The sequence below is a fragment of the Lagopus muta genome, chromosome 5 (genome assembly GCF_023343835.1).
Source record: "Lagopus muta isolate bLagMut1 chromosome 5, bLagMut1 primary, whole genome shotgun sequence".
Taxonomy (NCBI): domain Eukaryota; kingdom Metazoa; phylum Chordata; class Aves; order Galliformes; family Phasianidae; genus Lagopus; species Lagopus muta.
The window spans coordinates 8,998,318-9,020,861 of record NC_064437.1 but is presented as its reverse complement, the minus strand read 5'-3'; the positions used below and the strand labels follow the sequence as shown (position 1 = coordinate 9,020,861).

The 22,544-nt window shown below is 52.9% G+C and overlaps 6 protein-coding genes across 17 annotated transcripts in view; 3 read left to right on the top strand and 3 right to left on the bottom strand.

Moving 5' to 3' along the window:
• AKR1A1 (aldo-keto reductase family 1 member A1) overlaps window positions 1-22,544 on the top strand; it is a 357,612-nt gene that overhangs the window by 210,671 nt on the left and 124,397 nt on the right. The window lies entirely within an intron of this gene.
• On the bottom strand, window positions 349-2,602 carry LOC125693292 (selenoprotein Pb-like). Of its 2 annotated transcripts, none has more exons than XM_048945009.1 (5): window positions 2,449-2,602; window positions 1,832-2,052; window positions 1,540-1,752; window positions 1,280-1,415; window positions 349-1,153 (listed from the first exon to the last, which is right to left on the bottom strand). In XM_048945009.1, exons 2-5 carry the CDS (start codon window positions 2,032-2,034, stop codon window positions 914-916), a joined length of 792 nt encoding a protein of 263 aa, XP_048800966.1. In that variant the 5' UTR covers window positions 2,035-2,052; window positions 2,449-2,602; the 3' UTR covers window positions 349-913. The 2 variants fall into 2 exon arrangements, with proteins under 2 accessions (XP_048800966.1, XP_048800965.1); XM_048945008.1 differs by having other exon boundaries at window positions 2,444-2,599.
• HPDL (4-hydroxyphenylpyruvate dioxygenase like) lies at window positions 3,206-5,371 on the top strand. Its single transcript, XM_048944998.1, has 2 exons — window positions 3,206-3,239; window positions 3,781-5,371. The coding sequence occupies exon 2, from the start codon at window positions 3,792-3,794 to the stop codon at window positions 4,953-4,955; it is 1,164 nt and encodes a 387-aa protein (XP_048800955.1). The 5' UTR covers window positions 3,206-3,239; window positions 3,781-3,791; the 3' UTR covers window positions 4,956-5,371.
• Window positions 5,648-9,832, bottom strand: MUTYH (mutY DNA glycosylase). 9 transcript variants are annotated; one of them, XM_048944988.1, is made up of 16 exons: window positions 9,660-9,832; window positions 9,449-9,570; window positions 9,312-9,351; window positions 8,945-9,018; window positions 8,778-8,819; window positions 8,632-8,703; window positions 8,348-8,461; window positions 8,149-8,246; window positions 7,802-7,946; window positions 7,515-7,590; window positions 7,249-7,434; window positions 6,951-7,096; window positions 6,667-6,819; window positions 6,478-6,528; window positions 6,110-6,309; window positions 5,930-6,041 (listed from the first exon to the last, which is right to left on the bottom strand). In XM_048944988.1, the coding sequence occupies exons 1-15, from the start codon at window positions 9,763-9,765 to the stop codon at window positions 6,151-6,153; spliced, it is 1,584 nt and encodes a 527-aa protein (XP_048800945.1). In that variant the 5' UTR covers window positions 9,766-9,832; the 3' UTR covers window positions 5,930-6,041; window positions 6,110-6,150. The 9 variants fall into 9 exon arrangements, with proteins under 9 accessions (XP_048800941.1, XP_048800938.1, XP_048800943.1 ...); XM_048944981.1 differs by lacking the exon at window positions 6,951-7,096 and having other exon boundaries at window positions 5,651-6,041; XM_048944983.1 differs by lacking the exon at window positions 6,951-7,096 and having other exon boundaries at window positions 5,656-6,041; window positions 6,110-6,255.
• Window positions 10,030-15,145, top strand: TOE1 (target of EGR1, exonuclease). 2 transcript variants are annotated; one of them, XM_048944992.1, is made up of 7 exons: window positions 10,030-10,131; window positions 10,465-10,505; window positions 10,633-10,729; window positions 10,809-10,967; window positions 11,292-11,551; window positions 12,824-12,995; window positions 14,131-15,145. In XM_048944992.1, exons 1-7 carry the CDS (start codon window positions 10,087-10,089, stop codon window positions 14,884-14,886), a joined length of 1,530 nt encoding a protein of 509 aa, XP_048800949.1. In that variant the 5' UTR covers window positions 10,030-10,086; the 3' UTR covers window positions 14,887-15,145. The 2 variants fall into 2 exon arrangements, with proteins under 2 accessions (XP_048800949.1, XP_048800948.1); XM_048944991.1 differs by lacking the exon at window positions 10,030-10,131 and adding an exon at window positions 10,226-10,388.
• The window catches only part of TESK2 (testis associated actin remodelling kinase 2), a 66,402-nt gene continuing 62,494 nt past the window's right edge, over window positions 18,637-22,544 (bottom strand). For both annotated transcript variants that reach the window (XM_048944979.1, XM_048944980.1), the window contains one exon: window positions 18,637-21,075. In XM_048944979.1, coding sequence (XP_048800936.1) covers window positions 20,069-21,075 — 1,007 coding nt within the window. In that variant the 3' untranslated portion in view covers window positions 18,637-20,068. The remainder of the gene's footprint in view (window positions 21,076-22,544) is intronic.

Here is a 22,544-nt window from a genome sequence, read left to right as displayed (position 1 = left end):
CTCAGGCAGAGGGGGAGTGGACAGGTGGTGGTTCTGTGCAGAGCAGTGCAGGATTGGATGGACTGTGGGGCTGGGGCAGGCGGGGGGCAAGGTGCAGGGCTGGGGGAATGCAAATCTCCACTGGGCGCTGCCTTATGGGGCCTGTGTAGAACCCCAAACCCCTTCCTAAGTCCCAAAGCAGGTATTGTACTAAGGGACATGGCTTAGTGTGGAAATTTTGGTGGTAGGTGGGCAGGTGGACTGGATTCCAGCATTGTTGATTCTACAATTCTTGTGCTGGTAGGAAGCCCCACAGACCTCCACCCTCTTGGGGAAAGGACACCCCAAAGGCCAGGACAGGTAGGGTTCACTTCACAGAGGCTTTATTCATCATCTGGACGTCCAATTCACCCCATGACCCCCACCCACATCCTCCTCCTAGGGCTGCGGGCTCTGAAGGCAGCCCGTTTTCTGAGAGGGGACACGGCCACCATCTTGCGGCCACCCACCACCACTGCACATACCCGTGCACAGGGTGGGAAGGTTGGGACGCAGGGAGCGACGACCCCCGTCAGCACTCCCCTTCTCCAGGCTCACCCATGGGTCCCAGTTCTGCCCCTTCAATCTCTGCCCCGCTGCTCTGTGCGGTGTCAGCCTGCGGTGACCAAGGAAATCCTGGTTTGCACCACGGGTATCATTGAGCGCAGAGAGGCAGCAGCAGAGGAAGAAGGGGTAGAACTGACTCTTAGGGCCAAAAGGTCAGCACCTCTGGGTGCCAGAGGGGGATTTTCATCCCTGGACACTGGGTGGAAGCATGACCCACGTGGAGGGGGCTGCATACCAACACTGCTTGTGGCCAGCAGCACAAAGCAAGCCTTTCGATGCCTCTGAGAAGTGAGCCAGCGTGGTGTGCACGCTATGGGTTCTGCACAGATTAGGGATCGTGTCCCTCTGGCGTCTGCCCCTTGGGATGGAGTTGGCCACGGGCTCCATGGTGGTGGTGAGTGTGGGCAGGTCTGTGGTCCCCGCTGGGCTCTGGGGCTGTCCTGCTGCCAACCGCATGGTGGTGAGGATGGAGACGGTTGGGTTGGTGGTGGGTGGGGGTCTCAGACTCCTCCTCCTCCTGTTTGGGAAGCGGGGTCAGGGTCGTAGGGACCTCCGTGGTACTGTTGGCCTAGGAAAAACAACACAAGGACCGGTGTGTTATGGCTATCCACCAGGACCCTCGGCAGGGACGTCACAGTCCCAGCACGAAGCCAAGTGATGCAGAGCCCAACCCACGGCCCCTGCAGCCCCGTACCTCCTGGGTGCTGTTGGTGTAGAGGGAGCAGTTCCCACAGAAGTCCTTGCGGTGGGTGAAGCGGATGGCAGACTCGACGTAGGGCAGGTGCAGGAAGCTGTAGGGCAGCTGGATGTGGAAGGCCAGGCGGCCGCAGCTAGGGCAGAGCGAGGACGGGCTGCAGGGGCGGCCGGCTGCCTCAACCCCACATCGCCCTCCCAGCAGAGACCCCTCCGGCACCACGTCACCTGCCAGCATCCACCCCAGGGACAGGAGCTCACCGGTCATAGACAAGGAAGTCATCTTTGTCACCCCCCAGCAGCTGCCACACATCAGGCTCATGTGGCTGCTGCTGGAAGACGGGGACACCCGGCGGGGCATGGCGCTGCAGCTCCCCAAACATGGCACGGGACAGCGGGGCCTGCTCGTTGACAATCATATAGCGGACATCGCTCACGCCCTGCTGCCCCAGCCGCTCCCGCAAGGCCCCGAGGCTGTGGGGAAGGACGCACTGAGTGTGGCCGCCGTGCCGTGGCCCAAGATGGCGGCGGGGCGGAGCGGGGCAGGCCTCACCTGCGGGCCTGCTGCAGGCAGAAGTGTCAGCTGGCCTTCAGCAGGGCCACCACTGTCACCTGCCCCGCCGTGCCCTCCATGGGGCTGGAGCCGTTGATCCGCCATGCCGGGGCCTCGCGGCACAGACGGCTGCCGTCGGCGGCCCCCTCGGAGGCCATGGCCAGCCCCAGGCAGGAGGCCAGCGCCAGCAGCAGTGGCCCCATCCCAGCACCGGGGGGGTGCTGCAGGGAGTGGAGGTCAGTGCCCCCATGCCCTGCCTCCCCCAGGGACCCACGCTGCATTGCTGACCCCAGAACCCCAGGTTGGTTATGGGAGCCCTGTCACCGTGGCCACAGGGGCAGGGACGGTTTAACCTTGAGGCCACCTTGAAGGTTCTCTTGTCCTACCAAGAGCTTTGAGGGGCGCAGACCCTTAGCCCCGATACCCCCAGGGTCCACCCAATGCCCCTTTCGTCCCACCGCCCCACAGCCCTTCCCACCCCACGGAGTGCCCCCTCCCTGCAAATTCAATGGGCAGGGGGGACACAGGGCAGGGGAACAACCCGTCGGTGAGCTGGTAGGAAGGATGACCCCAAAGCCAGCCCTCTCCCCCATGAGAAAGAGCCCTCAATACCGCACTCCTCACTGCTGTCCTCCGGCCGGACCCCGCTCTGCTCCGGGCAGCACCCAGCTGGCCCCTGCCTCCCTTTTATCTGCTGACCACTCTCTCCGCCCAGGAGGAGGAGGAGGAGAAGCGCTCCCCATTCACCACCGCCTGCCTGGGGACAGCAACAAGGCCGCCTCTGTCCCCATTGAGGCTCCGAGCTGTGCTGGGACAAAGCGGTGCCTGGTGCTCGGGGAAGAGCTGGGCACACAGCCCTGCAGCCACGTCAAGCCAGGCAGGGGTGGGTAGCAGTGCCAAGGGTCTGGCTCTCCCATCTGCGACCACGGCATCCCCAAAATCCTTGCCCTGCATCCTGGGGTGCCACCCAGCTGTGCAGTGCCACGTTTTGCACCCGGGGCCGCCAGGGTCCCTCGTCCTCCTGCCCAGCCCCGCACCGATGGGCTGCGATGGCCTAAAGAGCCGGGGGACCTTCCCCCCCAAAACACTACATTGGCCCCACACGGACATCTCCACAAATATTTGAGCAGTTTATCGCCTCGGGGATCTGTACAAAAACATGATAAGCCGAGGAAGGGCAGCAGCCATAAACAGAGCGGGGACAGCAGTGTGGGAACAGGACATCGAGAACGGGGCCGGAACGGGGCCCCAAACAAGGGCAGGGGGGTAACGGGCTGCCGGGGCACCGCGGGGCCGGGGGGAGGTACAGCCGAGCGGTCCCGCCCGCCGCGCCGCTCCGCACCGCCCCCAGCGCTGCCCGGGGCGGGCCCGGCCCGGCGTGCCCTGCGCTCGGCGTGCGCGGAGCCCGGTGAGCCGGGGAGAGGCGGTGGGAGCGGGCCGGGGGGGCTCATCCCGGGGCTGCGGGCTGCCATCCCCGCAGCGCTCCCTGCCCGTCACCCCGCGTGGCTTTAGGACGAGGTCAGCACGGCCCCCTGCCGCTGCGGGGGCTCTGCGCTGGCCTCGGCGGGGGTTACTGCGGTCACCGCTGGCGGGCAGCGGGGCAGTGCGGGACCATTTCGGATGCAGAGCCACCCCGTGCTCCCCAGTCTGCCCGATGCATGCAGGATCGCCCATCCCTGTTGCAAAAATCACCTCGAAGACAGTACGGGAGCATGCTGGGCTGCACCCAAGGCTGAGGGTTGTGTTAAGGGGCAGGGGAGCAAAGTGAGCCCCAAAGGGTTACGGGGATGGCAGTGTGCTCGGGCAGCCCATTGCAGCCGGAAAGCGTCTCAGAGACAGTGATTTAAAACACGTGTTTGAGTGCACGCACTGGGGTCTGCGCAGAATGGGGACACAGCTCCTTCCCGCAGACAGCGAGCTCTCCCTTGACCTCACTGTCTCCCCTACAGGATGCCCGGCCATGGCCGCCTCGCTGAGCCGCCTGTGCTTCCTGTCCCTCCACGTGCCCTACGGGCAGGGCTGCGCACAGGACCTGGCTGCCGCTTTCCGCTTCCAGCCCGTGGCCGTGAGGGAGACACCGCGTGTGAGGCAGCTGGCGCTGCGCCGCGGCGCTGCCGTCTTCCTCCTCAACGAGCGCCTGGCGCCGGCCGGCATCTCCAGCGGCGATTTCCTCTACGACGTGGACCCCCGTCCCACCCTGGGCACGGCCTCCAACGTCTGCCTGGAGGTGGATGATGTGCCGAGGCTGTGCGCGCAGCTGCAGAGCCGGGGTTGCACCCTGCCAGTGCCCCCAACTGAGGTGAGAGATGAGCGCGGCTCCATCACCTACGGCGTGGTGAGCTCCACCGTGGGCAACGTCAGCCACACGCTGCTGGACCGCTCCCGCTACCGGGGGCCCTTCCTGCCCGGCTTCCAGCCTATACAGGGAGCACCCCCTGGGGACGGTGTGGAGATCTCCCACTTCGACCACATCACCTACGTGTGCCCGCGGGGCGGCACGCAGGCAGCTCTAGAGTGGTACCAGCACTGCTTCGGCTTTCGGCACTTCTCGCTGAGCCCGCGGCAGCAGCCGGCGCGGGGCTTTGTGCTGGGTGGGCACGGGGCCGGCATGCTCCTCCGCGCCCTGCAGAGCTCCCAGGGTTCCGGCTGCAAGCTCGTCCTTGCCGAGTCGCTGTCTGAATCCGTCCCGAACCAGGTGGACACCTTCCTGGAGCAGCACGGCGGGGCCGGCATTCAGCACGTGGGTCTGCGCACGCCTGACATCGTGTCAGCCACCAGAGCCCTGCAGAGGGCGGGCGTGCGGTTCTTCACCCCCCCTGCTGCCTATTACAGTCAGGGGGGCAAGGAGGAGGAGGTGCGGGGTGCCGGGCAGGATCCCTGCACGCTGGCAGAGCTGGGCATCCTGCTGGACACTGCCGTGCATGGGGACAACGGGCAGCTGGGCAGCAGTGCTGGGGTAAGCCCTGCGCAGAGTTACTTGATGCAGATCTTTACCCATCCCCTCTTCTCCGAGGAGACTTTCTTCCTGGAGCTCATAGAGCGACACGGAGCTCCTGGCTTTGGAGAAGGCAACATACGGGCGCTGTGGAAAGCTGTGCAGGTCTACATGGACCAGAGGCAGTAGAGGCCGGCAGCGTCCCTTCTCTCTGTCCCAACCCTGGGGCAGTACACTGCAGAAATACCAACCGATAGCCATGGCATGGCTCTGAGCAACATGGTCCAAGGCACTCAACCCAGACACACTCCAATGCTGCAGCACCGTGCTCAGAGATAGGTTCTGGGAGCTCTGAGCAGCCCCCAGGGGAAATGGAGAGGGGTTTCTCCCCCTTAACCAGAGGTGAAGGACCTTCTGCCTCAATTTCACCTCAATCTAATGAAAGTTGTGCCTGCAGCATACGGCTGAGGACACAGCTGGCACTGCCACAACCTCATTGTGGGGGACAAGGAGGGCATTACAGACACGGCTGCTTACCAGCAGACATCATCCAAAGCACCACAGGGCAAGTGGCTGCCCCTTCATCACCTAAATTAAAGAATTAACCTGGAATAACTGATGTGGGATTTTTTCTCCTCCTGCTTAAGATTTGCCAGGGTGAGGACAAACGGACCCTTTCCACTGCCACTGCCCAGGGTGGATCATCGCCTAGGCTGGGGCCATCTACCCTTCAGAGCACCCCAAGGCTATAGGGCATCTCAGATAGCAGGGCTGGCACCTGCTGTTGGCACTGAGCCATATGCATGGGTGCAGTAACACAGAGGCCACTGCATTGCTTTCCCAGTCCAGGCACAAGCAACCTGCTGGCCATCCTCATGTTCAACCACTGGCAGCCCCAGCTTAGTGCTGTGCTGCAACGGAGGCAGAGTCACTTCAAGAAAAAAGATAATAATTAAAAAAAAGAGGCCCTTAGGAGATTTATTACAAAAAACATGGCTCACACTCAGCAAAAAGAAACATAAAAAGGGCTATGGGAATATGGATGTGAGGGTACAACAGCACCACAGTCACTGGCTGCTGGCCCATGCTCAGGCATGTGTGAATGATGGGAACGTGGCCACATCCTTCTTGCTTTCTTCTTGCCAGAGAAACCCCATGGCCAGGGCAGGGGAGTGAGCCCAGCTCTGGGTCACATCCAGCATTGCACCGGCCCCTTGTACAGCACGTATCCACAGGTGCACTGGAGAAGGTGGTGATGTGCTGATGGCTGTGGGGCTGGAAGAAAGCACAGTGATCGCTATAGGGGCACGGGGAGACCTGCAGCTGTCCCACACAGGACTCACCACAGCACAGGACCTGCTGGCATCAGCTGCCAAAGGTTTGATCACAGAGCGCTCTGTGCCCGGAGGAAGGCGCGCAGGGAGAGCTGAATCCCTGTGGGGGCGCTGCCTGCTGCCCCCAGCTTTGACTCCCGCTTCCGTTTGGAGGCCTGCAGGACAGATGCTGCAGCTGAGCCAAGCCGCAAAGGTGCCCAGGGACACCTCTGAAACATCAACGGTGGGGGAAGGTGGGTCTAAAATTAGGGGAACCACGGACGGAGCTGGCCAGGCATATCTCCCTGCTCCAGGCTGGGGAGTTCCCAGCACAGCCCCAAGTCCTTGTGCTCCAGCACAGCACAGGGCAGCACTGCACACACTGCTGCATGGCCCACCTTGGCACGGCCGCTCTGCACCCCACGCTGTGTCTCCCGTGCCTTCAGCACCTAAAGAAAGCATGAGAGTGCCCAGAAACAGATGGGACTCATCCCCAAGCTGGGACTGCCCCACAGCAGCTAGGGGGATGCCAGGGGCACACTCAGCACCTCATGAAGAGAATGGAACATCCCAGGTCCCCCCGGTACCTTCTTCATGGCAGTGGACACAGCCGAGGCACAGAATTCCTCCTCTGTCACCCAGCGGGATGGGGATGAGGCAGTGTCCAGGACCACATCCCCATCCAGGCACAGAGAGTAGACCACATATGTCTGGTGAATGTGAGAGAAGATGTGGACAACCTGTGAGGGGACAAGAATATGATAAGCAGCATGCAAGGAGGGCTTGAGAACGGTGACATCAGGGAACGGGGATCCTCCCTCCGTGTTGCATGCCCCATAGCACAGCACACAGTGCCTGGCCCCATGCTCACTTCTCCAATGAAGCACAAACTCTCTGTCTGCACAGGCTGCCTTGTCCATGCCTGCAGGTGGTCAGCCAGCACCTCCTTCTGCTGCTCCTCCTGCAGGCCCAGAGCCAGTGGGAAGCTAGGGAACTCCCAGAGCCCAGCCAGGAGCCCTGTGAGAGGGCAAAACAGGGTGTGAACTGAGGGTGCTGAGGCCCATCACAGCCCAGGAGGCTCTTTTCTGCACCCCAGGAGAAAGTGCCATCCCACAACTCCATCCCAGCACCATTCACTGCCAGTGCCCTGCTCCTGCCTGGCCCCATACCTGAGCTGGGTCTCTGCACAATGAGGTACTCGGGGGCCCCAAGGTGGCCCCTCCGCTCCAGCACACACGTGGCTGTCCGCTCCACTCGCAGCTGCTTCTTTGCTGCTTTGCGGGGGAAGTTGGTGACCCCCAAGCTGCTGTCCCACAGCTCGGCAGCAGGAAGGCACAACAGACAGTCCCCAGTCCCTGTAAACATCAATGCAACAGTCAAAGCACAGCCCAAATGCAAATGCAGAGCTGCCACAGCAACCAACCCAGGTGCTCACCACAGTCCTCAACATCAGGCACCAGGGTGGTCTTTCCAAACAGCTTCTGAGAGGCAGAGGCCAGATCCTTCTCCACCTGTATGGGACAACAGCATGTCCAACCCCATCTCCACATATAGTGACTCCCCAGGGCTGGCTCAGGTAAGAATGCAGGACTCAGTATTCAGCCAAGTCTTGCTTGATGCTTCAGAGGAGGTGTGGGGAACCTTCTGTCACCCTTACAGGGATAGCTAGAGGCCTCTGCCACTCACAGACTGTCAAGGGATGGTTTTGGGGGCCATTCTTACCCTACGCCAGGCATGGCAGTGCTCCTTCACTGGGCACTCCCCACACAGTGGGGATTTGGGTGTGCATACAGTTGCCCCCAGCTCCATCAGAGCTTGGTTGAAGTCCCCCGGGCGGCTCCTATCCACCAGGGTGTTGGCCATGTTCCTAGGAGAGATGACTGTGAGTGATGTGTGGTTCTGCGTGCAGGAACCCCGTGACTTCCTGAGCCCCTGACCCCCACACGAGTCCCTAACGCTCCTGCTCCTCCAGCATCTCCCTTTCAGCTCAGCTCCCCATGGCTCCTAAACGATCCTGCCCTCAGCCACCAACACACAACCACAGCCGCCATCAGCACAGCTCTCCTCACCAGAGGCAGTCAATGACAGCCAGGCTGCTGGTGTCAGCACCGATGCACCGCAGGCGGCACAGCACGCGGATCACATTCCCATCCACGACACCGGTAGCCTGAAGTAGGAGTAGGGATCAGCAAACTGCAAGGTGCTGTTCAGGTAAGCGGCGGGGAGACAGCAATAACAGGAGTTACGTTCCCTCCAGACAGCTCTCACCTGTCCGAATGAGATGGAAGCAATGGCTCCTGCTGTGTATCGACCCACTCCTGGCAGCAGCCTCTGCAGGTCTTCAGCTGTCCTGGGCATGCGGCCGGCCAGCTCCAACACCACCTGCAACAGGGCAGCCAACGTCAGCTGAGCAGACACAATCTGTACATGTGATAAGGAGGGTGCCCAGCCTCCATGGCCCTGTGCAATGAGCTCAGCTCCAGTAAGGCAGAGCAGGCATGAACCAGCAGCCACCCACGGGGCACAGATTGCTTAGGAAATGCCTTCAGCACCTTCTTTGCTGCCTCCTGCAGGCGCTTTCCTCGTGAGTAGTAGCCGAGTCCTGCCCACAGCTCATTCACCTCCTGCCCCACAAGATGCAGCATTAGGGGGATGCGGGGAGAGCAATGAGGGCTGCACTCGGCACCACAGTGCTCACCTCCAGTGATGCTGCTGCCAGTGCTTGCAGTGTTGGCCACTTCTACAAGAGGGAAGTGACGAGTTCAGGATGAGGACAGCCAAGTGCTGCAGATGGGAGTCTGCCACAGGCAGAGAGTAGAGCCTCCGAAGCAGGAGGTTTGGGGGGACTGCATGAGGAACAGTCACCTGCATCCAGCGGTTGTAGTAGTCAATCACTGTGGCCACTTGTGTCTGCTGAAGCATGATCTCAGACACCCACACTGCCAGGAGCACAGAGGGATCAGTGCAGAGGTGCCAACATCACTTCTCCCAGCACGTGCCCCAGTCACCATGGTGCTGATTCCAAGAACTGCAGCAGCAACCAACCCAGCAGCCCCCCTCCCCAACTACATCCCCAGAGGATCTCTCTCAGGCCCAAAGTTGCCTCTCAGACGCCACCAGGGGTCCAAGCAGCTGTTTACAGGAACAGCACTAAAGCCACAGCCTTCACTAGGCTACGTTGTACCCCGTGTCAGGCAGCAAAACATGGGATACAGCCACCCCCGTTCCTCACCTGCATACGCCCGCCTATCGGCATCCGGCTCAACTGCAGCCTAAAAGGGAACGAAGTGGACTGTGAGAGACAAGGGAACACAGCATTTGCTGCAAGGAGACCCGCATACAACATAAAATGGTTCACGCTGCCCTTACCAGCGCCCTCCAAGGAAGGTCCCGCCGGCTTTTGTCATACCAGGTGAGCAGGCGGCCACGTAGGGCATCGACCTCGACGGGGTCGCCGAAGAGATGCAGCGCATGTGGTCGAGCGGGAGCCCCTGTCGGGAGAGCGGAACGGGGGTCGGGTCCCAGCTGGGGCCGCGGGGCTACCCAGGCCCGGCCCTACGCGTTCCCCGCCCGCCCGCACCTTCACGGAGCGACGCGCCCTTCCTGCTGCCCTCCCCAGTCGGGGCCGCGCTGCCGCTTCCCCGCCGCCTCAGCCCCCGGGCGGCCGCCGCTCGCAGGCGGCTCATGGCTGGGAGCCGCGGGACACACGCGCGCTTTTCCCGGGAAAATGTTTCCCTTCCCTTCCCTTCCCGCGCCCCGCCCCGCCCCGTCGCTTCTAGGGGACAAATCAGAGCGGGCGGCGCGGACCCGCCTTCCACGCTTGAGCCAATCGCAGCGCGGTGTGAGGGCAGCGCGTTCGCCCCTCCCTTCGGGTGAGCCCGGGAAAGGGCGGGTCCTGGCCGCGCAACGGAGCCAACCAGTTTTCCCCGCCCGTTCTCCCGCCAGTCACAGCGGCGGCATCAAGGCCCCGGAGGAGCCGCCCTCGCTAAACGCCCGTTGGCTTAAAAATGGAAATTCCATCAGAAACCGGGCTTCGAGCAGCAGAAAAAAACGTAATAAGCTACCAGATTTCGAGGCCGCCTCCGCAGGCCGCCAGTGCGGGGCTCGGGGCCGAGCGGGGTGCGCGGTGGAAGCGGGCGGGCGCGTGGGGCAGCCCGGTGAGGAAGGCCCCGGGGCGGCGCGTGGGGGAGCCGCGGCCATGGCGCGGGGACAGGTGCCGGTGGTGGACGTGCAGAGCGACAACTTCACGGAGCTGTGGCCCTCCATGGTGCTGGCGCTGCGCACCGCCACCTTCATCGCCGTGGACACGGTGAGATGGGCGCGGCGGGGGTTGCAGTAAGCGGCTGCGCGGCCGGGCCGCGCCGCTGAGCGTCGTTTTCCCGCAGGAGCTGAGCGGCCTGGGGACCAGGAAGGCGCTGCTGAGCCCGTGAGTGCCCGCAGGTTGAGGGGCGGGTGGGGTGCCGGGTCCCCGCTCTCCGGTTGTCGTTGTGGAGAGCGTGGAGGGGGGTCGGTTCCGCGAACTCGGGACGCCTCAGCGGTTGTGTCTCCGGTAGGTGCATCGACGAGCGCTACAAAGCCGTCTGCAACGCCGCCCGGACGCGCTCAGTCCTGTCTCTCGGCGTCGCTTGCTTCAAACAACTCCCGGAGAAGGTAACGGCAGCTCCCCAGGGCTCGGCCCGGTTCCTGTCATCCCCGGCTCTGAGGGCCCGGTTCTGATCTCGTTCCGCAGTCCGAGAACACGTTCCTCTGCCAGATCTACAACCTGACGCTGCTCTGCACGGAGGATTACGTCGTCGAGCCGCAGTCGGTGCAGTTCCTGGTGCAGCACGGCTTTGACTTCAATAAGCAGTACTCCCAGGGGATCCCCTACCACAAGGGCAACGACAAGGTACAGAGTCACTCCCTCGTCCTGCCTGTGAATTCATGCTCCAGGGCTGATGCCCTCATTCATCGCAGCTTGCTCTGCTATGAGCTGCGCTCCCCTGCAGCCTCCGGCTCCCAGCTGCTACGTGGGAACAGGAGTGCAACTCAGCCCTTTCTCCTCCCTGTTGTTTTTCATCACTTGTTGCAGCTGCTTCTCCAACTATGTGCGCATTTCCTTGGTCAGAGCACAGCATAGTTCTATGTGGTGTTCTGCTGTAACAAGCTCTGACTTGCCATTGCACCAGAAGTCCTCAGTGCATTAAGACTTGATGACTAATTCTTCTTCTAGGGCAATGAGAGCCAGATCCAGAGCGTTCGGACTTTTTTCCTGGAACTCATACGAGCAAAGAAGCCTCTCATCCTCCATAACGGCCTGATTGATCTCGTCTTCTTGTACCAGTGCTTCTATGCTCATCTCCCAGACAATCTTGGCACCTTCACCTCTGATCTCTCAGAAATGTTCCCAGCAGGAATATATGACACTAAATATGCTTCAGAGTTTGAGACCCGCTTTGTTGCATCCTACTTGGAATACGCTTACAAGAAATGGTGAGTGGCACACTGCTATTTAAAGCTCTGGGACAAAAAGACAAGGGAGTCAGTTTGGTTTCTCTTTCCAGACACAGGACGTAGGTCTTTGTATTGTTCCAGTGCTGAAAAAGGTGTTTATTGCCTCCCAGTTGTAGGCTGGGTAGGTAGGGGTGCATCTTGTAATTTGCTCTGTACAGAGGGCAGCAGCAGAAAAATTTGTCTTCTGCTGGCAGCAGTTTAACGTCATTTAACTGGAAATTGATTCACTGCATGGTTATGGTCCAGCACTGCCACAGGGATACAAGCAGGAATACGTGCTGGCTTGAGAGCAGGGCTGTACCTGCAGAATCTGCCAGCTGTGACAGCTTTGTAAGGGATGATGCAGTTGAAGAGTGGGTGCACATCCAGATGCTGACCAGCTCCGCACATATGACCCTTGCTTGCCCAGCAGTAACTCCCAGCTGAAGGTTGTGCTCTTGTTCCTCGGCCTCCTGTCTTGCTTCCTGTCCTCAGCACCTCGAGGGTGTCTTTCAGCAGCTGTGTCAGTCTGGCTTCTGATTCTGCTCTTGCTGCACAATCTAAACAAGACCTGGGCGGTGATACGGCCACCTGAATCTATCAAGCTGAAGTCACACTCTGTGCAGAAATGGTATTTTTAGTGACTGTTTTACATCAATAAATCCTATTTTGATATGCCTGAAAACGTTCAAGATGGCTGGCTGTTCTCAGGCACGAGAATATTTTATTCTGACAGGATGAGGATACTTTTAACTGACCTAAGGTTTGAACCCACAGTTCTGGTTATGTTGTCTTCTGAAGCAGTTGGGACAAAACAATCCTTGCTTCTTCTTGAGATAGAAAGCATTTCTTTGTTGTCTGCATTGCCCAGGTTTGCTCTGTCTGGGTGGTGGTTGCTAGGTACACAATGACACCTCACCTCAGGCATTTCCTCTTTGTCCAGTAGTATTATCAGAACTAACACACATCTTAGCTTGGTGTTAAATATGAAGGGCACCGCGTGTCTCTTTCTTCCATAACATCACAAAACACACTGCTGTCTCTGCCTGTATTTAGGCATACAAGAAACCAACACTTAAATCAGCATAAAAACAATTGCTTCTTAAAGTTCTATTCCCTGCACCGTCTTTGCAGCAGGCTGTTAAACTGAAGCTCAAGAACAAGAAATAAGAGGAGCTGAGAGTTGGCTCAAAGCAGCATGTTTGTACCAGCTCTGCGCTGGGTGCTTTTGGCAAATTAACCACAGTAACTGCATCCTCTTGTGTGTTCCAGCAAGCGAGAGAACAGCAAGCTGAAGGACTCCAGCAGCCAGCACATCTCTGTGGAGTTCTGCAGCTACCCTGCCAACATGTCACGCTACATCGACTATCGCCACTGCTCTCTGGAAGAAGCAAGCCACAGCGAGGGAGAGGCAAATAAGGTGCCTGTATGTGAGAAATTCTCGGTAAGTAACACAAATCCCTGCTTCCTACCTGGCCCCACGGCAAAAGCCACACATGGGCAGAGCAGGAAGTAGAAGGAAGGAACCTCCCAGGTGCTATTTGTTTGCTTCACAATACAGGGAAGACTTTCAAGCTTCAGGTGACTTTGAAACTGAAAAGGCAACAACATGCTCTGCTCTGAGGTAGCACATTTCGCAGTTTGCATTTGAGGCCAAGGTTCAAAGAACAGATAATATAGCCCTAAAAGAGAACTAGTGTGTATTAACAATATACATTGCTGTCTTGGCTAGGCTTTTTTATTGCTTTCTTGGAAGGGCTTTAAGTTCTAAGTGTCCTTGGTTTGTCTTCTAAGCAAGAAGTGCTTCCTCTTTCCTCCCCCGTAGCTCAATTAGATATAGAAAATATTACCTGTCTGCAGCTCCTGGAATCGTAGTGTGGTGTGATCCACAGCATCTCAAGTTCTGGCACTGCTACAGAGGTTATCAAGGAGCCTGATCCCAGCTGGTTTCACATGCTTCATGTGAATTTCAGAAAAGGAGTTCTTCTAGATGATGCCGCACATTATTTTCACAGAACAACATCCGTTAGGAAAACATCAGGAACTTTCTCAGCAAACCACCAACTCAGAGTTACTCAGAGCCTTGGTTGGTGACTTTTGAGTAGGACCAAGGACAATGACTGCAAAATCCCCTCGGGCCCCGATTCCAGTGGTTGAGCACTCATTGTGAGAAATACCCTCTTGGATGTTTAGTCAGAATTTCCCATTAACATTTCACCTGCGCTCTTCTCAAAAAGTGTTTGGCTCTGTTTTTTTCCATAACCTCTACTGTAGGTAGCTGGAGTCCAGCTATTAGCTCTGCCCCATGCCTTTAGGCTCATCTATTCCAGGTGGGAACAAACCCAAAGACTTCCTTAGCCTTTCACTGCATGCACTATATTTCGTCAGCTCACTTCTGCACCCAGTGCAGTTTGTCAATGCCTTTCCTGTGGTCTGGTGCCATAACTGGACACAGTGCTCCAGCTACAGCCTCACACAAGCCCTCAGTTGAGGGCAATTATTAACTCTGCTCCGAGTTGCAGTGATAGGCTGCTCTAACTGGGAGGCTCATGGTGACAGACTTCTCTTTTTCTCCCTAGGCCTATGGCTGGTGTCCAAATGGAGTGAAGTGTCCACAGTCTCATAACATTGACCTCATAATTGATGAGGATGATAAGCTTTGTGAGAAAGTGAAGAAACGGAAACACAGGCGGAAGCGTCGGAAAAATGCAGAAGAACCTGAAAAGACATTAGAACAGGAAAGCTCAGGGAAAGAAATGGAGCTAATTCAGAATGGGGAAGAGGAACCACCACGAAAACAGAGCTGCTATGACACTGATGGCAGGCCACTAGAGGAGGAAAACTCCACTGCTATGGAACCAGAGGGCAGCTCAGACACCAGTACACATGGTGGAAGGCAGGAAGAGGATCTGAGGAGCACTGAAGAAACTGCTGCAGTGAGCCCTTCTGCCAAGGGAAATGCCCATGGCAGTGACCAAGTGGAAGGGAAGTCAGAGGTCCTCGCTGGAATGGTCTCCCCCAGTCACCCAGACATCCCTGAGACTGAAGCAGCATGTGCTGCCAGAAAGCAAAATGCATCCCAGGGGCCATGTTCACAAGTGGGAACCCACCGAGCTGGCTTTGATGCCTTCATGACTGGCTATATCATGGCTTACGTCTGGATGCTTAAGAAACGAAAAAGCACAGGCACTGATGCAGAGCCATGGTGTCCGGACTGTCATAATAAGCTGTACCTCAGTGGGAAATCAGTGCCACTGCAGATAGTGAAAAGCTCGTTTTCTAAGTCTTCCACAGCTCACAACCAGAAGATGAAGTTGGTCTGGGCCACTGGATAGAGCTACGAGACTCCTCACTGAACTGGGTGTTTTTCCCCCACAGTTATTAAAGGGGAACAAGTTTCTTGTCCTCCATTTTAACCTCTGACCAATTAAATTGCTCTCAGTTGGAGTTCCTTCTGGTGTTTCTTAGCTGGACTGAAAGCATGGGTAAGGTTGGAGGGGGGAAACATGCACTTCTCCAACTGCATGCAGGGCAGCAAGTTCTGTTGAGTGCTCTAACCTGACAGTGTTTTGAAATAAAAAAACAAAAAACAGACCAGGTTTGTATTTCTAGAAAGACCACATAACAGCTGCTTTAGCATGGGTGTCTCTTCTTGAAGGTGATGAATAGGGTAATTCTTTGATTAAACATAAGAGGAGACAGAGGCCACATCCTCCCCCTCCTCGTGTCTTTATCCTTACCTCTGTATATCAGAGCCTTACTACCTGCTGCCACCTACCCTAGTGGTTTAAGAGGGGACAGATCTTTTCCAAAATGAAAAAGGTCAAACCTGCCTTACAGAAACATGCTCAGCAGAAGCAGGCTGTTTCTTCAGCATACGCTATGATTAACGTTCAATCAAGTGTTAGTCTCTCAATCATCGCTGGTAGGGAAATTCCTTATGACTAATTACTTCCTGTCTTTCTAAAGAACTTGAAGGGGGACAAGAGTGTCTTTTTGTTTTAAAATAAGGCACTGAACACATCCCTCCTTGAGAGAGTTGTCCTGCCTTATATTTGTACTTCACCTTAATTTTGGTTACAACTTAAGCCTTTGCTCCTGTAGTTAAAAAAGGAGAAAGAAATGCTGGGCTAGCAGATTCTAGTGAAGGGTAACTGCATGCAGAACCAAGCTATAGCAGGTCTGTAAACTTCTAAATAAGGGAGTATCAATGGGGCTTGCAGCCAGGTGTGGTTCTTTTAAATCCTGGTGCATTGCTTCCTGTGCTTCCCGAAGCTACTTTGCAGAGCTAGAACACAGCAGTCACAATGGCAAGCTCCCTGCAGGCTGAGTGCTATCAAAAGCATCTTGCCTTGTTAGTCACAAGTTATGCCTGCTCTTCTGAACGCTGTAAGGCAGAGCAGAAAAAAAGGCATTGAGTCATGAATTGAACAGCCTAGCATTTCAATAAGATGCAGGGGAGAAATAAGACCAAATAAGGATGGCAGTTTTCCTTATTTATAACTCAGCACCAAGTAATAAAGGTATGATCCCAAGACGGGTCAGTATCATCCATAGCTCAAGTGTGTGTTTTAATCAGCTTTTTCTTTTTTTTTTAACCCAAAGTTGTCATCTTAATCACAAGACTCAACCCTTGATTTTAATTTTATTTTGAAAGCAAGTTGGGAAAGTTTACAAAACCTGACCAAGAAAAAATTATGAAAATATTTAACTGGATTCATCTTTGGTTACTTCTTATTGCAGTTCCAATAAAACATACACCATTTCTACAGCTCAAAAAAAGTCCAAAGGTCAATCAACATAAAAACAAGACGTGCTTTCTTTACATATTCATAAATATCCACAATATTAGAAAAACTGTTTTGCAAAGATTTTTCTTTTCTGGCAGTGTTAACTTACTATTATACACAGGCTACAAACTTCCTCCTAAGCCTTTAATTACAAGTTGAGCTATTTACAGTCTGCAAAATATTAAGACGTAAAACTCCTTCATAAATATGAAAATAGATCATCTTGCAAAGATCTTTAAACTTACTTAATCAAATATCTGGCTGCCCCTCCTCCCAAAAAAAGGGTTATTTGTTTTGCATAGAAATGTAGTGACATGCAATATAAACAATAGCATTAAGTGCAAACAGGAATTATTCAAGTGTCTTTAGTTGTACTGGCAAAAAATACCAATGTTCTGTTACACAATACATTGATGCTTTTCCAGCAAGTGTAAGTCTACTAAAGCCCCTTGTCTGCACTGCTTTTGAGGGGCAGCAATTCACATGCATTCTCTTAGTTGCATTTTATCAACCTGCAACCACAACAAAAATAGCTTATAACAGACATTTCAATGAACTCAACACAGAAAGATTTAAAGTGAATTAAAAACATCTTTGATCTCTTTAGGGAACCTAGCAACGTGTAGAAAGTCTTTTAAAAGAGCAATTGCTCCTCCAAGAAAGTCAAAAACCACGATAAAATCCAGTCACAAGAAAAAACTTTGTCACATCACTATAAAAACAAGGAGTTTGCTGACTGCATATTCAGATTCACGTTCATCAGTAGCCGTCAGAAAATGGCCCCCACTAGAAAAGTGCCCTCAGATGGGCAGAAAACCTAGGAGTATTTGCTAGGTGCAACCTAGATTCAGCTTTGCACAACCAAAGGGATAAGACAGTGTGTGCCAACTGCACCCAAACCCTTGGAAACGCAGGGTTTCAGCAAGCACTTAGCTATTTTAAGACAGCCTTTTACTCCAGTTCACATGCACGTCATCCTTTTTCCCCGCGCACACCAAGAATGCAGGGAAGGCCTGAGTTGTTATTCCTTGGTATTTTCCTTCCCAACATCTCCATCTCAGAACAAAGAGCTAGCAGAGTTGATAGATGTGCCCCGTGCATGTCAGCTGGCTGTGCAAAGAGTAGACATTTAAGAAAATCAAATTTTAACCATGCTGCTTCGTAAAAGCCACTGAGGGTAGGGAAACATTTAAGAGCCAGTGGTGTGAGAGAACACTCGAGGTCACTGTGATGGGTTCTTAGAGATATCCCATACCAGACTACACAGATTTTGCAGTCTGTCAGAGAGGCTACAGGCTTCACGAGGTGTCAGTGCTGACAAGCAGGGTAACACAAGTCACACAGAGCAGCCAGAGGCACACACCTATGCTGCTGAGGCTGCGGGACAGCTTCCTTGCAGCCCGGTGATCCAAAATAAACTATTCCTTATTATTGCTTGTTTGTCTGAAGTCACACACCTAAATGCATCTTGTGACAACAGAAGCTGGTGCTGATGATTTCTCTCCTGAAAGATTACAGTTTGATAAAAGAAAAATATATATATATGAGGGGTTGGGAAAAAAAAAAAGCAGGCACCAGACAGGCAGGCAGTGGAGTTCTGTTGACTGGTTCCCTGTCCTCAAAGGAATTGACACAATGCAGTGCCAGCCCTTCCAGCTGCTCAGCACACTGCAGACACCAGCACAGAAAACAGGACACCCAACACAAGCTACTCTACAGATCAGCACCTTTGACAGGCAGAGAGGTGTGGGCCAAAAAGGGCAATCTTGGTCAGGATGGGCCTTTTTCAAACTAATAGCTGTGTAACACAGCATGAACTGTGCAAAGAAGTCAAAGATATTGTGTTTCTCATTTAATTATCTGCAGCCATTGCAAACAGATAACTGCTGCTTGGGCTGAGACGTATTTCACAAGACAAAGTCACAGTTATAGCAGAATAGTTACCTACACCTCTGAAAAGCTGAGTAACTCAGCCAAGAAAACACACACAGAAAAACATAAGCTTTCTCCTTCATCTTTTCCTTGAGATGGGAGAAGAGTAAGAAAACCTTGCTTTCATCAGGGAGTACCAGCTTACATTTTCCATCCTTGCACAAGAGCAGAAATAACAGACTACCTGGATGAAATCCTGGACTCCAAATCCCCCACAGCTCCTGCATCACCTGCTCAGTGAGCACGCAATGCATACCTCAGATAGGAATGATAATATAGGTTAAAAATACAAAAATCAAACCAAAAAAACCACGTAACTGTGTACAACAATAGTAGAAAGGGCAGGATTGTTGCACAAATATCACCACAGAACAAGAATCACATCCCTACATCACATCCCAGACTGGGGATCTCTGATGCTGGTTCCAGCAAGCAGCTTTAAAGCAGATGCTGCTGCTTCTTTTACATCTATCTGTTGGTAGAATGAAGAAAAACATTAAAAAAAATCCTATTCAGGAGTGACAGGAGAAACCAAAGGAGATAACAGCTTCTTTCTGTAGAATTAAAAAAAAAAAAAAAAAAAAAAAAAAAGAGGATAAATTACTCTTCTTCAGTTTGACAACTCAAAAGCCCATCTGTGAGTTTCTATCTATCCTTACCCAAAAGCTCTCATGTTGCTGCAACACTGCTGGTGGCTTCTCTGGAACAGGGGATTCTTGTCCCCCATCCAACAGTCTGCTTTTTCACAAGTCATTACTACTACATTAGTGCAGTGGCACCAATGAGATGGATGTCCTGCTAGAGAGGGGTCTGAACGCAACCTTCCTACCACAGTGATAGCTGTTCATCTAGAATTTATATTTAACTATTCTGCAGAAATAGATTATGGTACCTTAAAAGAGGAGAGCCCAAAAGCTTAGTACAACTGGCAGCTCCTCAAAAAGGCCAGAAATGACAGTGCCTGGAATCTGGCTCCATTTTTGCTCCCTGGGCAAATCTTCCTCCCACATCTGGGTCGAGGTATATTAAGAGCTGTGCAAGAAAGAAAGTGGTGCTCACTGCATCTTGCTTCCCCATACTAATGCGTTACACATCACTAACAAATCCCAGGGCAAAATGAAACACCAGGGCACAGATTCCTCTTGTTAATTGGAAAGTACTTATCATGTGACTCCGCCCACAGACTGCAACCAACATCAGGGGTTTTGTTTTTGCTGCTTTTGAAAGAAGAGCTTGTTTAATGCTGTAACAGCATTCACAGCAGCTCTGGGACAAGAAAGCATTGCTATCTGCTTAACGCAGCTCTGAAAGATCTGTGCCCATTTCTGGAACAGAGGCTCTGATTCACATACACTGCTTGCAGAATGCTAATGCAAAATCTGCAGCAGTTCAGAGCAGCTGGTCAGTCAGAGGAAGAGGGAAAACCTGTGCGTCGCTCTTTCCACTCAACCTGAACTTAAGGCCTCAAAATGCTCCATGCTGGAATCCAAGTCAAACTGTTTGTGTGGTGCCTACTTCTGGATACTACCTCTATAAAGTATGGGGCTCACATGGAAATTCTGGCTGGAGAAGTTTCCCCTCCTAAAGCAAATCAAGGGAGGAAATAAGCATAGCTTGAAAATAGTTAAAATCATTAGTCTCTTCAGATGCTGTCCACAGCTACCTGTTTGACAGCCCATTTTCACCATCTGCTGGATCTCTTTGGAGCACAAAACACAGCGCTACTGAAGAGCAGAGTTTAAGTGACTGGGAACAACGGCTCCCCTCGAGGACGTGCTCCATCTGAGTCCTCTCTTCATATGTCACAAGTTGGCTGTGTGCTGCCACTTGCTGAGATGTTGGAGGACGTCTGAGACAACGGGGCAGTGCTGTCCCCATCGTGCTCCCTGAATGGCTGTGCATCTGTCCTCAGCTCCGTGGAAGGATGGACACTGAACAGAGGCTTTGTAGACTCCAGCAGTGTATTTTTCAGCAGGTTGTCTTCCACCTCCATCTCTTCAGAAGGGAGACAACCAGCAAACACCTGTGAGGAGTTTTCCTCAGAGTTCAATGAATTCTCAACTAGGAGCCCTTTGTAAGATAATGGCTCAGACTGGGCCAGCACTAATGGTTGATTACGTGCTGGATTCTCACATGTCTTCTCAGAGTAAAATCCATTTTCCTCCTGGAACACCGGCCCATCCGAACAGTCCATATCCTCCTCTTGTCCTGGTACAGAAAGAAATTCTGGCCTGTGAGGCTTGGCTTGAAAGGGGGGAATCTCTGACACACCATATTTACTGCTACTCAGGAGCTTTTGCCGAACCTCTGCACTTAGCTGGGCTGGATCACATCTACTGATGGTTGAAGACAGTCCACTAAACAGGCCGTATTCTTTGTGTGCCAATTCAGGAGAGACTGGAAGTGATCTGCATCTCCTCCCAGGAAGGAGGGAAAATTCCTGCCAGTCTGTGCTATATGCCTGCCGGAATTGGGACTGGCTGGCTTTCAGGCAACCACCTGTCTCTGGAGAATGCAAGTCAAACACAAGAGAGATCACGGACTTGCTTGGCATGTCAAAGAATTTTATCTTTCCACCCTTGAGATCCTCCCGGGCACTGAAGGGATTCACTTTCCGGCCCAGTCCTTTGTTTGGTGTGTAGTAGGGGTCCTGCACATTGATCTTCCTGGAAGGCTTGCGAGAGAAGATATCCGACTGGCTACGTGACAACCAGATATTGCGACGTGGACGGGGTGACTTGGGTGGAATCTTATCGTCCAGGGAACTCAAACGCTTTACTCCTGGTCCTTTTTCAATTGACCCTGAGTGGAAGAAAAGAAATACCCTTAGCTTAAAGGAGCTGCATGCCTGAACGTTTGCTCACTCACAGAGTCTTCGTAATGCAAAGAAAAAGGCGCATTTCTGAGTTTCCAAAGTACCCACTGACACTTTTGCTGGTTACATACAAGTTCCCACATGCACACAAGGTCACGCTACTCTTCTTGCTGGTGCAGTATTGATTTCAAACTAGGAGATGAGCAGCCCTGTCCACAGCACCTTTTACATGCAAAGGCAGTCAAAACTGTATTTTAAATATTCTCTCCTCTTTACTCATACCTCAGAGTAATTAAAAGTCATCTTGAAGAACTGCGCAAATGCAAACACAGTCAGTGTCATCTCACTTCCATAGGCAGTGAAACTGTACTGCTTCAGTATTATTTTATCTTCAAATTTGCTACTCATATTATGGGGGATGCTGATTTGGTAAGACAATACTGTCTTCAGAAAAATAAAAAAGAAAAGGAAAGGAAATTATAAAAAATCTGATAGGAAGGAAGAAATTTTTGCACTCTTCTATGTATTTTTGGGCTCCTTCAAACCTCCTCATTGCTGTTATACTGACACAGTAGAAAGAACGGAGTGATCTTGGAGAACGATTTGCATGCTTTTACATTTACCATCCTGGCTTCCAGCAGAGGTTGCCCAAGATCTGTTGATGATGCCGACCATAGAAGAGAGCAAGTATAAAAGGAATGGTAAGCACATTTTCACCCTGAATGGAGACTTTAATAATTCCATTCCAGCTTCGGTTACGTTGTCCAGTATAGAATCTAAGGATATAGATCTTTAACTCTATTGAGTAGGAGTTTAATTTTATGTTTGTTTGTTGTTTGTTTGGTTTTTTTTGTTGTTGTTGTTGTTTTTTTGTTGTTTTTTGTTTTTAAGTGTGCATATCTATTTGAATGCACAAACATACACAAATAAATGAAAACAAAAGCTTTATCACTAGAATAGGATAGGAAAATTGTAGTTCTTTAGGAAAAAAAATGCTAACTTCTTGAGTGTTTGGAACACGTAGCTGCCACCAGCTCTCAAGGTGCCTCTGAAAAGCTGTGGTAGAGCAAGAACAAGAGAGAATATCAGGAAACAATCTCGTGACAGTTTTCAGAACAAGGACATACGGATTTCTTCTCTTCCCTTTAAATATTACCATAGTTCACACTGCATGTGCCTTGAAGTTAAGTTGAAGAACTGCACATAGCACTTCTCCAGAAAGATGCAAAATTAAGATGTGCTCTAGAGAAAGAATGCCAGGAAATTGAAAGAGCATTTTTCCTTTTTAACTTATGTCTCTCAGATGCCTCCCACATAGGAGAGAATTATCACAGTTATGTGCTCCACGCGATTTCACATACAAAGGTTATTTTAATATATATACAGTTTATACACACGCACACACACACACAAAATACACACATACATATTTTTACTATACTTCAAAGTTGCCAAC

Coding starts and splice junctions, on each gene's coding strand:
- HPDL (XM_048944998.1), top strand. CDS start 3,792: ATGGCCGCCTCGCTGAGCCGCCTGTGCTTCCTGTCCCTCCACGTGCCC.
- MUTYH (XM_048944981.1), bottom strand. CDS start 9,765: ATGAGCCGCCTGCGAGCGGCGGCCGCCCGGGGGCTGAGGCGGCGGGGA. Junction 9,352..9,448: donor ACCTTCCTTGGAGGGCGCTG/GTAAGGGCAGCG, acceptor GTTCCCTTTTAG/GCTGCAGTTGAGCCGGATGC. Junction 7,435..7,514: donor GCCTGATGTTGAGGACTGTG/GTGAGCACCTGG, acceptor TGATGTTTACAG/GGACTGGGGACTGTCTGTTG.
- TOE1 (XM_048944991.1), top strand. CDS start 10,278: ATGGCGCGGGGACAGGTGCCGGTGGTGGACGTGCAGAGCGACAACTTC. Junction 10,730..10,808: donor TCAAACAACTCCCGGAGAAG/GTAACGGCAGCT, acceptor CTCGTTCCGCAG/TCCGAGAACACGTTCCTCTG. Junction 12,996..14,130: donor CTGTATGTGAGAAATTCTCG/GTAAGTAACACA, acceptor TTTTCTCCCTAG/GCCTATGGCTGGTGTCCAAA.